Source organism: Capricornis sumatraensis, chromosome 10, assembly GCF_032405125.1.
Source record: "Capricornis sumatraensis isolate serow.1 chromosome 10, serow.2, whole genome shotgun sequence".
NCBI lineage: Eukaryota > Metazoa > Chordata > Mammalia > Artiodactyla > Bovidae > Capricornis > Capricornis sumatraensis.
Window position 1 is genome coordinate 13,033,693 of NC_091078.1, and position 13,032 is coordinate 13,046,724.

Here is a 13,032-nt window from a genome sequence, read left to right on the forward strand (position 1 = left end):
CTTATTAATTTTTTGTCTGCTTGTGCTATCAGAAGAGAGGTATGTTAAATCTCCCATATTACTTATGGATTTCTTTCTTTCTCTTTTCTAGTTTTTCAATTATTGCTTTATATATTTTAAAGTAGTTTTTAGGTTCATAAAAATGTAATGTTTTTCTATCTTCCAGGCAGTTAAGTTTTTGTCATTATAAAATTCCTCCTAGTAATGCTTCATGCATTATATGATATTATATGAGGTTTCTTAGGGCTAATGTTTCCATATCTTTTTTCCCATCCTTTTGATTTTCAACTCCTCTATAAATTGTCCTATTCCTTTTAAGCATAATATCATTAGGTTTGGGGTTTTATCCAGTCTAATAGTATTTGCCTTTTTATTGAAATATTCACGTAATTCTTAAGAGTCCCTTGGACTGCAAGGATATCAAACCAGTCAATCCTAAAGGAAATCAATCCTGAATATTCATTGGAAGCACTGATGCTGAAGCTCCAACATTTTGGCCACCAGATGAGAAGGGCTGACTTATTGGAAAAGACTCGTGCTGGGAAAGATTGAGGGCAGAAGTAGAAGGGGGCAACAGAGGATGAGATGGTTGAATGGCATCACCAACTCAATGGCTACAAGTTTGAGCAAACTCTGGGAAATAGTGAAGGACAGGGAAGCCTGGTGTGCTGCAGTCCATGGGGTTGCAAAGAGTCAGACACAACTTAGCAACTGAACAACAACATGCAATTTACATGTAAGTATTTACATTTACATCTATCATCTCTTAATGATATTTTTCATGCATCACCTACTTTTGGTTCCTTTTTCTCTCCTTGCTTTAGACATTATTGATTAATCAAATATTTTTAGTATTTTTTTCCTCTTCATTTTCTTGCTTACTACAAGTGAATTTTTCTTCTATTCTTTTAGTGATTATCCTAGATATTACATAATGCATTATTTAGAATCCAACATAAGTTAGCAGTTGCACCTCTTCTTGGATAATTTTGAGTTTAGACTACTTAACCTCCATTTGCTCCTTGGTATCTTTGGTGTTTTCTATATTGCTATCATACATTTTCATTTTGTGTATATATTTGTAACCTTACAAGACATTTTTTTTTGGTACAGTTAGTTTGCCCTTATGTTTATCCAATTATTTACCTTTTCCTTTGTGTTCTTCATTCCTTCTTACATATCCTTGATTCCGTCTGCTGGGAGGTGGAGATATTGAATAATATCCTCTGAACTGAGAAGAAACATTGAGGCTAAAAAATGAAGGAGGCGACTCCATAAAGTATAATTACGAAGTTTATTGCGGGGAACTTACACACGGGCAGGAGGAGGGGACACTGATCCAAAGGCATTTGCAGCTGTCCTTGGAGAAGCTGAAAGGGGTACAACAGGCTAAAGCTAAAAATAGAATTGGGCTACCAAGTAGGGGCTTCCCTGGTGGCTCAGAGGTTAAAGTGTCTGCCTCTGATGCGGGAGACCTGGGTTCGATCCCTGGGTCGGGAAGATCCCCTGCAGAAGGAAATGGTAACCCACTCCAGTATTCTTGCCTAGAGAATCCCATGGACAGAGAAGCCTGGTAGGCTACAGTCCACGGGGTCGCAAAGAGTTGGACACAACTGAGCGACTTCACTTTCACTTTCACCAAGTGAGAAGCATGTCTGCAAGATGGGAACCAAAGATTCTTCCCTCTCCCTGAGGGTCTCATGACCATTTAGCCATTTGAAACAGAAAAAGGCATTCTTCCAGATTCCAAAGGTAGAAGCTGTTGGGGAACTCATCTGGTGTAGGCACATTTCTTGTGAGTTAGGTTACTGCTCAGTCACAGGGAAAGGAGAGGGTTCAGGACAGCCAGGCTAAGATGAAGCTGACCACATGGACACAGTGTGGTTTGCCACACACCATCAGATCATTTCCCTTCTATCAGAGCTCTCTTAGTATTTATTTAACATAGAATTGCAGATAGCAAATTCACTCAATCTCTGTATGTCTAGAAAGTATCTTTATTTTTCTCTTCACTTATGAAAGATATTTCTGTTAGGTTTGGAATTACACAGTGTATTAAAAAGCAGAGATATCACTTTGTGGACATAGGTCCATATAGTCAAAGCTATGGTTTTTCTAGTAGTCATGTATGGATGTAAAATTTGGACCATAAAGAAGGCTGAGCACTGAAGAATTGATGCTTTTGAACTGTGCTGCTGGAGAAGATTCTTGAGAATTTCTTGGACTGCAAGAAGATCAAACCAGTCAATCCTAAAGGAGATCAACCCTGAATGTTCATTGGAAGGACTGCTGTTGAATCTGAAGCTCCAATACTTTGGCGTGAAGTATCTGATGTGAAGAGCTGACTCGTTGGAGGGAGCTGATGCTTTCTCAGACCCTGATGCTGGGAAAGATTGAAGGCAAAAGAAGAAGGTGGTGGCAGAGGATGAGATGGTTAGATATCATCACCAATTCAATGAACATAAATTTCAGCAAACTCCAAGACATAGTGGAAGACAAAGAAGCCTGGCGTACTGCAGTTCATGGGGTTGCAGAGCTGGACATGACTTAGCAAATGAACAACAATGATAATGTAATTACATGGTAGCAGTTTTTTTTTTTTTTTTTTTTTTTAGCACCTTAAATATATCATTCTGTTGTTTGTAAGCTGCTATAGTTTCTCTTGGGACCTCAGCAGTCTGTTATATTCTTGTTTCTTTTAAAGGTAATGCATCTTTATATTGGCTCTTTTCAAGTCCTGGAAGTGAATTCAGGGTAGTTTGGGCAGACAACTCTAGAGTGTTTGATCAGAACATGGCATAGATACGTGTATGTGGCCTTGGGGTGAGTACCTTCTCTTGGCTATTGTAGATTCTTTATTCAGTGGGGAGGGTAACTAACTTCATCAAATTGAGATGCTACAACAGGATACATAGATTGAGTGGCACAAACAAAAGACAGTTATTTTTCACAATTCTGGAGGCTGGGAAGCCCAAGATCAAGGTGCTGGCAGATTTAGCCCTTGGTGATAACTTTCTTCCTGGTTTGCAGATGGCTGCCTTTCACTGTATTCTTACAGCATAGAGTGAACTAGAGTCCTGGTCTCTCTCCCTCTTCTTATAAGGACACTAATCCCACCATGGCAGCCTTACCCTCATGACCTCATATAAACCTAACTACCTCTCAAAGGCCCCATCTCTAAATACCATCGCAATGGAAGTTAGGACCTCAACATATGAATTTTAAGGGACACAAATGTTTAGCCCATGACAGGCACAGAGGGACAAAAGACATTCATTCTTTCATCTAATAGCTAAGCATTGACTCTATAACAAAGGTTAAACTCTAAAATTAGGACTGAAAGTAAACAAATAAGATAGGCAATTATAACAGTACAGAATGCAAACAATACATGCTACAATAGTACAGAAATTATACAAATGACAATTGAGCAATGGGGGGGGGAAATGGGAGATAGAAAAGCCTGCTGATCTTTAAAAGCTAGAAATCAAAGGATATCATTTAAAGCACATAAATCAAGTATGGTCTGTTCTTCCCAGGGCCTATTTCTGCTACATGAATTAGATCATATGTACCTGATTTGAAGTTGGTAGTGATGAGGCTGGCATATTGAGGAAGTCACATTTATCCATGAAAATATTTATCAGAGTGTTAAATTTCAAACCACGAGGGAATGGCGGTAAGTTCCAGAGGAGTGCAAAACTGAGCCGAAAGCCCAGCGACTCCTTATTGCCCTTCTTGGCTCACCTTTTCCATGTGCACTGTCTCTGATGGCTTCCTGCACATTACTGCCCAGCCACCATGATTGCTGCCCTTCTTCCAGAAATCAACAGCTGCAACACTTGCTCGTACTTTCTCCCCTCAAACTACTTGCATTTTTGTTTTTTTTTTAAATGGTATTTATTGTTCATTCCTCTATTTATTAAAAACTTAACATCATTGATTGACTGCCTGATTATTGGGCAACGGTCTAGATTTCGAACGGTCTGATCCTAACTCTATTTTCCCCAAAGCTTGTTATATTTAGGAGAGAGCTTTCTTAAGTATGCACACAAACACCAAACCTTAAAAACATGCAGACATGAAAATTTAATAACAGATGGCCAAAAAGCACATGAAAAGATGCTCAACATCACTAATTATCAGAAAAATGCAAATCAAAACTACAATGAGGTGTCACCTCAGAATGGCCATCATTGATCTACAAACAACAAATGCTGGAGAGGGTGTGGAGAAAAGATAACCCTCCTACACTGTTGGTAGAAATGTAAATTGGTATAACCACTATGGAGAACAGTATGGAGGTTCCTTAAAAAACTGCCATATGATCTAGCAACCCCATTCAAGGGACATATATCTAGAGGAATCCATAACCCTAAAGAAAAACTTGCAATCCAATGTTCATAGTAGCACTATTTCCCACACCCAAAACATGGAAGCAACCTAAATGACTACTGATAGAAGAATGGAGAAAGAAGACATGGTACAATAAAAAATAGAATATTACTCAGCCACAAAAAACAATGAAATGATACCATTTAGAGCAACAGGGATGGACCTAGAGATTATCATACTAAGTAAAATAAGCCAAAGACAAATACCATATGACATCACCCATATGCAGAATCTAATTTTTAAAAAGATACAAATGAACTTATCTACAAAAAAGAAACAGACTTAAACTTATTAGAAACAAACCTACAGTTAACAAAAGGGAAATGTGGTGGGGAGGGATAAACCAGGAACTTGGGATGAACACACACACAATACTATATATAGGATAGATAACCAACAAGGACCTACTCAATATTCGGGGAAACTCTACTCAATATTGTCCGATAATCTCCATAAGAAAAGAATATAAAAAAGAATGAATATGTGTATCACTGAATCACTTTTCTGCACACCAGAAACTAACACAAAATTGTAATTTAACTATACTCTAATAAAATTGAAACATTAAAACATTAATGATAAGAAGAATACATGACTGAATAAAGTCAGATAGCAGAGGAAGTGGAGAAAAAAATTAAAGCTAGCTTATTTATTGCCCACTTTAGACATTGTATTTCTACCAAAGAAACAGAACCAGTGAAAAAATATATATGTACATACACACAGAGCAGAGAACTAGTTTCTGTAATTGTACAGTTGGGTAGGCAAGCTGTAATACACAGAGAACTCCACAGCAAAGGCAAGCTACAAACTCTTTAGTCCACAATGGGAATTTCTTCTTCCTCAGGAAAATGTCAGATTTCCTGCTCTTAAGACCTTTCAATTGATTAGATTAGCCCCACCCACATTATTAAGGATAATCGTTTACTTAAAGTTAACTGATTAATAGATGTTAATCACATCTGCTGAATACCTTTAATGTAGTTCCTAAACTAGAGTTTGATTAAACAACTGGGTACTATAGCCTAGACAAGTTGACACACAAATCTGACAATCACAGAAAATAATAGATAATTCAAAAACAAAGATGGTTAAGGATATAATATATAGTTAAAGCTTCCCTAATAGCTCAGTTGGTAAAGAATCCACCTGCAATGCAGGAGATCCCAATTCGATTCCTGGGTCTGGAAGATCCCCTGGAAAAGGGATAGGCTACCCATTCCAGTGTGCTTGGGTTTCCCTTGAGTCTCAGTTGGTAAAGAATCTACCTGCAATGCGGGAGACATTGGTTCAGTCCTTGGGTTGGGAAGATGCCCTGGAGAAGGGAAAGGCTACTCACTCCAGTATTCTGGCCTGGAGAATTCCATGGACTGTATAATCCATGAGGTCGCAAAGAGTTGGACACCACTGAGTGACTTTCACTTTCGTATATAGTTACAGATATGAAAGTAATCTCTAGCAAAAGTACAAGACTTCCTAAATATCAAGATAATCACAAAATCAAAAAGGAGAGAAAAGAATATATATTGAAATAAGTTAAGTGATACAAACAAATAAATGAACTATAGAATAATATAAACCAAAAGCACTTACGTATCAATATTTTCACGTGAACTAAATCTGTCTCTTAAGACATACTTTTGGGTTGGGTTAAAAAGCGAAACTTGTAGGCCATTCACTGTAAAAGTCTTTCAACTTTGCTGATCATTAGAAAATTTTCATAATGACACATTTGTACATCAACATTGATAGGGAAAAATAAAAGCAAAACACCAGTCTTTGCTCCATATATGGTACATGAGACAAAAAATTTGGAAAAAAAAAAAAGAAGGGCAAATATAAACCAGAAAGATAAAAAGAGAGTGGATTGGCCAACCTCAATACATAATGTTGAATCTTTAAAAAAAAAACTAAAAAAAAAAAAAAGACAAAGTCACTTTATCAGGCTAAGTACAATACACTACTATGATTACATGCATTCAGAAGCATAAATCACAGCTGTGAAAACTACATGGATAAACAGAAACATACTAGTCTAAGATCTTAATTCACCTTTCCTTAGAAGGTATATTAATTGACATGTTTTTAGCTTCAACACTGAAAATAAAGAATATACGCTTTGTTCAAGGAATACAATATTTGGAAAGCTTACCCATATACAAGATTATTTTGAAGCTTCCAACAAATTTCTAAATAGTAACAAAAATGTTCTATGCTCACAATCATGCAACACCAGTAATTAGTATTACAAAATACTAATAACAAAACAATAATACGATAGAGTCCTATAAGCAGTCAAATATAAAATTCAAACTAAAATCACAGAATATCTAGAAGAGAATCCATTAGATCAAATCCTATCCATTTACATGGTAGAAATATAAATGGAAAAATACAGATGGAAAGTACATGTATTTGGGTAAATATGCAAAGCTTGGGCTCAATATCTACCATTTTGTTTTTAATTAAATTTTACCTCTACACCACTATTAAAAACTTCCAATTCTAGATGATTTCATTAGGAAAGTTTCATAGGAAAACGTTTAAGAAAAAATTTTAAATCTCTATAAGCCATTTAAAATTATTAATAAAGGGGAAAATCCAAATTGATCTTATGAAGTGAGCATAACATTGGTATCATAATCCAATGAAGAAAATGCAATAAGAGAAAACCATATAAAAATTCACTCATGTATATCAAGTGATAATTCTAAAGTTAAATAGTTTGACTCAACTTATAAGTACATTACAAGAATAACATAATATAAAAATGTGGAATTTATTCCAGAAATGCAAAGATGGTATAATATTTTAAATATAGAAATATAGTCAAAACTATGGTTTTCCCAGTAGTCACGTGTGGATGTGAGAGTTGGATTATAAAGAAGGCTGAGTGCCAAAGAATTGATGCTTTTGAACTGTGGTGGTAGAGAAGACTCTTAAGAGTCCCTTGGACAGTAAGGAAACCAAACCAGTCAATCCTAAAGGAAATCAATCCTGAATATTCACTGGAAGGACTGATGGTGAAGCTGAAGCTCCAGTACTTTGGCCACCTTGATGCTAAGAGCCAACTCATTGGAAAAGACCCTGATGGTGAGAAAGGTGGTGGGAAAGATTGAGAAGAAGGGGGTGACAGAGGATGAAACGGAAGTTTGCTCTAGGGAAGCCTAGAGTGTTGCAGTCCATGGGGTCACAAAGAGTCGGACATGACTTAGCAACTGAACAACAAATATAACTTAATGTATTAATGGACTTACAGAAATAAATTTTAGGATTCTTTCCACAGATGCTGAAAAATACATTTAGTAATTAAGCATCAATTTCTGTATTTTAAAATTTTCAGTAAAATAGGAATGTACTGCTAAATGCAGAACTTAAATTTATGATTTAATAAAAATATCAAATATATAGAAATAAATCTAACAAAAGAAATGGAAGACATTTACAAAGAAAAGTGCAGATCTGTAGAAATATTTTAAAGGAAGAAAATAAATTGAGGGATATATAATCATTAGGGATCTGAAGACTTAATATGGCAAAGATTATAATTTCTTCCTAAAAAGATATACAGATTCAGTATAATCCTAATCAAAATTTTGGCAGGTTGCTTTTTGCAGAAATTTTAAGTTGATTTTAAAGTTTAGATGGAATCTCAAAGGACCAAGAATAGTGAAAGTGAAGTCACTCAGTCATGTCCAACTCTTTGTGATCCCATGGACTGTAGCCCACCAGGCTCCTCTGTCCATGGGATTTTCCAGGCAAGAGTACTGGAGTGGGTTGCCATTTCCTTCTCCAAGAATAGTGAAGATAATGTTAAAGACAAAAAAAGAAGTACAAAACTTTTTTAATGGATATGGATTTTTTATATAATTGCATTAGTTGAGACAATGTGGTCTTGTTCAAGGAAAGACAAATAGATTGGTGGAACACAACAGTGAGTCCAGAAACAGGCCTACACATATGGAGACACTTTGTGGCAAAGATGATATCACAGAATGGTCATTCTAATCAGTGATGTTGGTCACTGGATATTCACGCGTTAAAACAAAAAAAATCTGCTCAGTACCTTCCACCATAAAAATAGTTGATTTGCAAGGTGGAATAAAGATCTAAATATAAAAAGTGAGACAGTAAAGCGTCTAGAAGGAAATATATATCAACATATATTTGTGATGTTGATGCAGCAAAGATGTTGTAATGGGAAAGGACAATAGTAACCATGAAAGAGGATTAGAAAATTAGGGTTCATAAAAATATATTCACTCATCCAAAGACACACTTAAGAGGATAAAAAGACAAGTCCCCGTGTGGGAAAAGACATTTGTATCATATAAAGCCAACAAAAGTCACAGTAAATAACCGTTAGCAGGTTACTGAAAAACAGGTTCGAGTTTTACCCCATTTTATATGAAAATAATAGATCTACAGTAATTCAAACAACTAGCCGAGGAATAGGTAAGTCAACAAATGGAACAGAATAAAGAGTCTAGAATTAGTGGGGGAAGAAAAAATGTTTCCCACTGTTTTTCCATATTTAAAAAAACCTGATTCTTAGCTCCTGCCAATCTGCCTAGTCTCACTTTTCAGTTGGAAGACATGAGCATAAAAATCATAGTCTTCCAACTTTAGATGATTCAAAAAAATGGAAAGATATCCCGTGCTCTTGGATTGGAAGAATTAATATTGTTAAAATAGCCATGCTACCCAAAGCAGTTTACAGACATAACCTCATAAAACTCCTAGAAGAGAATGTAGGCAAGACATTCTTTGATATGAATTAGAACAATATTTTTTTAGATCAGGCTCCCAAGACAAAAGAAAAAAAGCAACACATACACATGTATGTATGCACATATAATCTGGAATTACCATTGCCTAAAATTCTCCTCTGTTTTAATACCTGACAATTAATGGCAGAAGTGACCAATCATACTTTAGCCCAAACTTAAAACAACATTCAGGGAGTAAAATAACACGTCAGGGAACAAACCCAGTTGAAGATGAACAACTAGCTATGTTATATTAACCAGGAGAGGTCTATGAGATGATATGCAGCACTTAACTCTTAATTCCAATCAGAGAAAAATGTGGCAGATGTCTGACAAGAAGTTACGTCTATAATAATCACCTTCACAATTCCATCATCTTTGTTTCTCTATTGCAACGATGATTGAGATATTAATTATGTGACTATGATCCCTTGAGGTTGTCATTTCAGCAATTAAAATCTAATAGTGAGTCTCCCAAGGCCAAAGAGACAAAACCAAAAATAAGCAAATGGAACCTAATCAAACTCACAAGGTTTTGTACAGCAAAGGAAACCATAAACAGAATGAAAAGACAACCTACAGATTGGGAGAAAATATTTGCAAATGATGCAATTAACAAGGGCTTAATATCCAAAACATATAAGCAGTTTATACAACTCTATATCAAATAACAAACATCCAATAACACATGGGCAGACGTCCTAAAGAGACATTTCTTCCAAGAAGACATACAAATAGCCAATAGGTACATGAAAAGATGCTCAACATCACTAACTACTCGTGAAATGCAACTGAAAACTACAATGATGTATAACCTCACACTAGTCAGAATGACCATCGTCAAAATGTCTTCACATAATAAATGCTGGAGAGGGTGTGCAGAAAAGCAAATCCTCACACACTATTGATGGGAATGTAAATTGGTACAGTCCCTATGGAGAACAGTATGGAGGCTACTTAAAAAACTAAAAATAAAGTACAGCAACTCCACTCCTGGACATATGACAAGAAAAGATGGAAACTCTGAAAAGATGCATGCACCCCAATGCTCACAGCAGCACTATTTACAGACATGGAAGCAACCTAAACGTTTCTCAACAGAAGACCGGATGAAGAAGATGCGGTACATATATGCGAGACAGCAAAAGAGACGCAGATGTACAGAACAGTCTTTTGGACTCTGTGGGAGAGGGAGAGGGTGGGATGATTTGGGAGAATGGCATTGAAACATGTATAATATCATATATGAAACGAATCTCCAGTCTAGGTTCGATGCATCATATAGGACGCTTGGGGCTGGTGCACTGGGATGACCCAGAGGGATGGTACTGGGAAGGAGGAGGGAGGGGGGTTCAGGATGGGGAACATGTGTACACCCGTGGCAGATTCATGTTGATGTATGGCAAAACCAATACAATATTGTAAAGTAATTAGCCTCCAATTAAAATAAATAAATTTATATTAAAAAAAAGAAAAAAGAAAGAAGATGCGGTACATATATAAAAGGGAATATTACTTAGCCATAAAAAAGAGTGATGTAATTACCATTTGCAGTAACATAGATGGATATAGAGATTATTATACTAGGTGAAGTAAGTCAGACAGAGAAAGATAAATATTATATGATATCACTTATATGTGGAACCTAAAAAATAATGCAAATGAACTGATTTACAAAGCAGAAACAGACTCACAGACATGGAAAACAAACTTATGGTTACCAAAGGGGAAACAGGAGGATAAATTAAGAATATGGAATTAACAGATATATACCACTGTATATAAAATAGACAACAAGGACAGGAAACTATATTCAATATCTTGTAATAACCTAAAGTTGAAAAGAACCTGAAAAGAATATAAATACATATGCTTTTGAACTGTGGTGCTGGAGAAGACTTCCCTTGGACAGCAAGGAGATCAAACCAGTCAATCTTACAGGAAATCGACTCTGAACATTCATTGAATGGACCGATGTTGAAGCTAAAGCTCCAATACTTTGACCCTCTGATATAAAAAGCTGACTCAGTGGAAAAGACCCTGATGCTGGGAAAGATTGAGGGCATGAGGAGAAGGGGGCAAGAGAGGATGAGATAGTTGGATGACATCATCAACTCAATGGACATGAGTTTGAGTAAACTCAGGGAGATAGTGAAGGATAGGGAAGCTGGGTATGCTGGAGTCCATGGGGTCACAAAGAGATGGACACGACTGAGTGAGTGAATAACAACAACATATGAATCACCTTGTTGTACACCTGTAACTAACACAATATTATAAATCAACTATAGTTCAATAAAAAGAAAAAATAAAACTTTTGGAATCAAGAGAAAATTCTCACAAGATCAGAATATTAAATTATTTAGAATATGGTTCCAGATTTGTATATAAAATAAATTAATTCAGTATGTTGGCTGTGATTATCAAAAGAGCATAATTTTAAAATTTTAGAAGAATGTACACGATTAACTTTACAGCCTCATGATTCAAAAAGATTTTAAAGAAAGATACAAAAGCCATGCTGCTCCTGCTGCTAAGTCGCTTCAGTCGTGTCCGACTCTGTGCAACCCCAGAGACGGCAGCCCACCAGGCTCTCCTGTCCCTGGGATTCTCCAGGCAAGAACACTGGAGTGGGTTGCCATTTCCTTCTCCAATGCATAAAAGTGAAAAGTGAAAGTGAAGTCGCTCAGTCGTGTTCGACTCTTTGCGATCCCATGGACTGCAGCCCACCAGGCTCCTCCGTCCATGGGATTTTCCAGGCAAGAGTACTGGAGTGGGGTGCCATTGCCTTCTCCAATGCATGAAAGTGAAAAGTGAAAGTGAAGTCGCTCAGTCGTGTTCGACTCTTTGCGATCCCATGGACTGCAGCCCACCAGGCTCCTCCGTCCATGGGATTTTCCAGGCAAGAGTACTGGAGTGGGGTGCCATTGCCTTCTCCAATGCATGAAAGTGAAAAGTGAAAGTGAAGTCGCTCAGTCGTGTTCGACTCTTTGCGATCCCATGGACTGCAGCCCACCAGGCTCCTCCGTCCATGGGATTTTCCAGGCAAGAGTACTGGAGTAGGGTGCCATTGGTTTCTCCTACAAAAACCATAGATCACAAAGAAAGAAAATAAATTCAACCATTAATATATTAAAATGTTTCTTATTACAGAAGACACCACACAAAATATGGAATTAGGAAAGATATGTGCAGCATATAAAACTGCTAATGAATTGGAAACAGCTTATATAAAGTACCCTTAAAGATCAATAAGAGAAAACTCAAGCTAATAGAGAAACTGGCAAAGGATATGAACAGCTATACCATAAAAGACGGACCTTTTTTGGCAAAGAAATGTCTCTGCTTTTTAATATGCTGTCTAGGTTGGTCATAACTTTTCGTCCAAGGAGCAAGTGTCTTTTAATTTCATGGCTGTAGTCACCATCTGCAGTGATTTTGGAGCCCCCAAAAATAAAGTCTCTCCCTGCTTCCATTGTTTCCCCATCTATGTGCCATGAAGTGACAGATGGGACTGGACGCCATGATCTTTATTTTCTGAATGTTGAGTTTTAAGCCTACTTTTCCACTCTCCTCTTTCATGAGATGGTTGGATGGCATCACCAACTTGATGGACATGAGTTTAAGTAAGCTCTGGGAGTTGGTGATGGACAGGTAAGCCTGGCGTGCTGCAGTCCATGAGGTCACGAAAAGTCGGACACGACTGAGTGACTGAACTGAACTGAACTGAACCATAAAAGAAGAAATAAGAAGGCCATTAAACATTTGAAAATATGCTCAATCTCTGGTAGTCAGTACCCAAAAATTGTAAAAGGGATGAATACTTTTCACATTAGTTTTTTTAATTTTTTGCCACACCACACAGCGT

At 36.8% G+C, this 13,032-nt stretch overlaps 1 protein-coding gene across 2 annotated transcripts in view; it reads right to left on the minus strand.

Moving 5' to 3' along the window:
- Nucleotides 1–1,321: 1,321 nt before the first annotated feature.
- The window catches only part of LRMDA (leucine rich melanocyte differentiation associated), a 1,204,472-nt gene continuing 1,192,761 nt past the window's right edge, over nucleotides 1,322–13,032 (minus strand). The window contains exon 7 of one of the 2 annotated variants that reach the window (XM_068982759.1): nucleotides 1,322–2,383. In XM_068982759.1, coding sequence (XP_068838860.1) covers nucleotides 2,010–2,383 — 374 coding nt within the window. In that variant the 3' untranslated portion in view covers nucleotides 1,322–2,009. The remainder of the gene's footprint in view (nucleotides 2,384–13,032) is intronic. The other variant, XM_068982760.1, reaches the window with a different exon arrangement.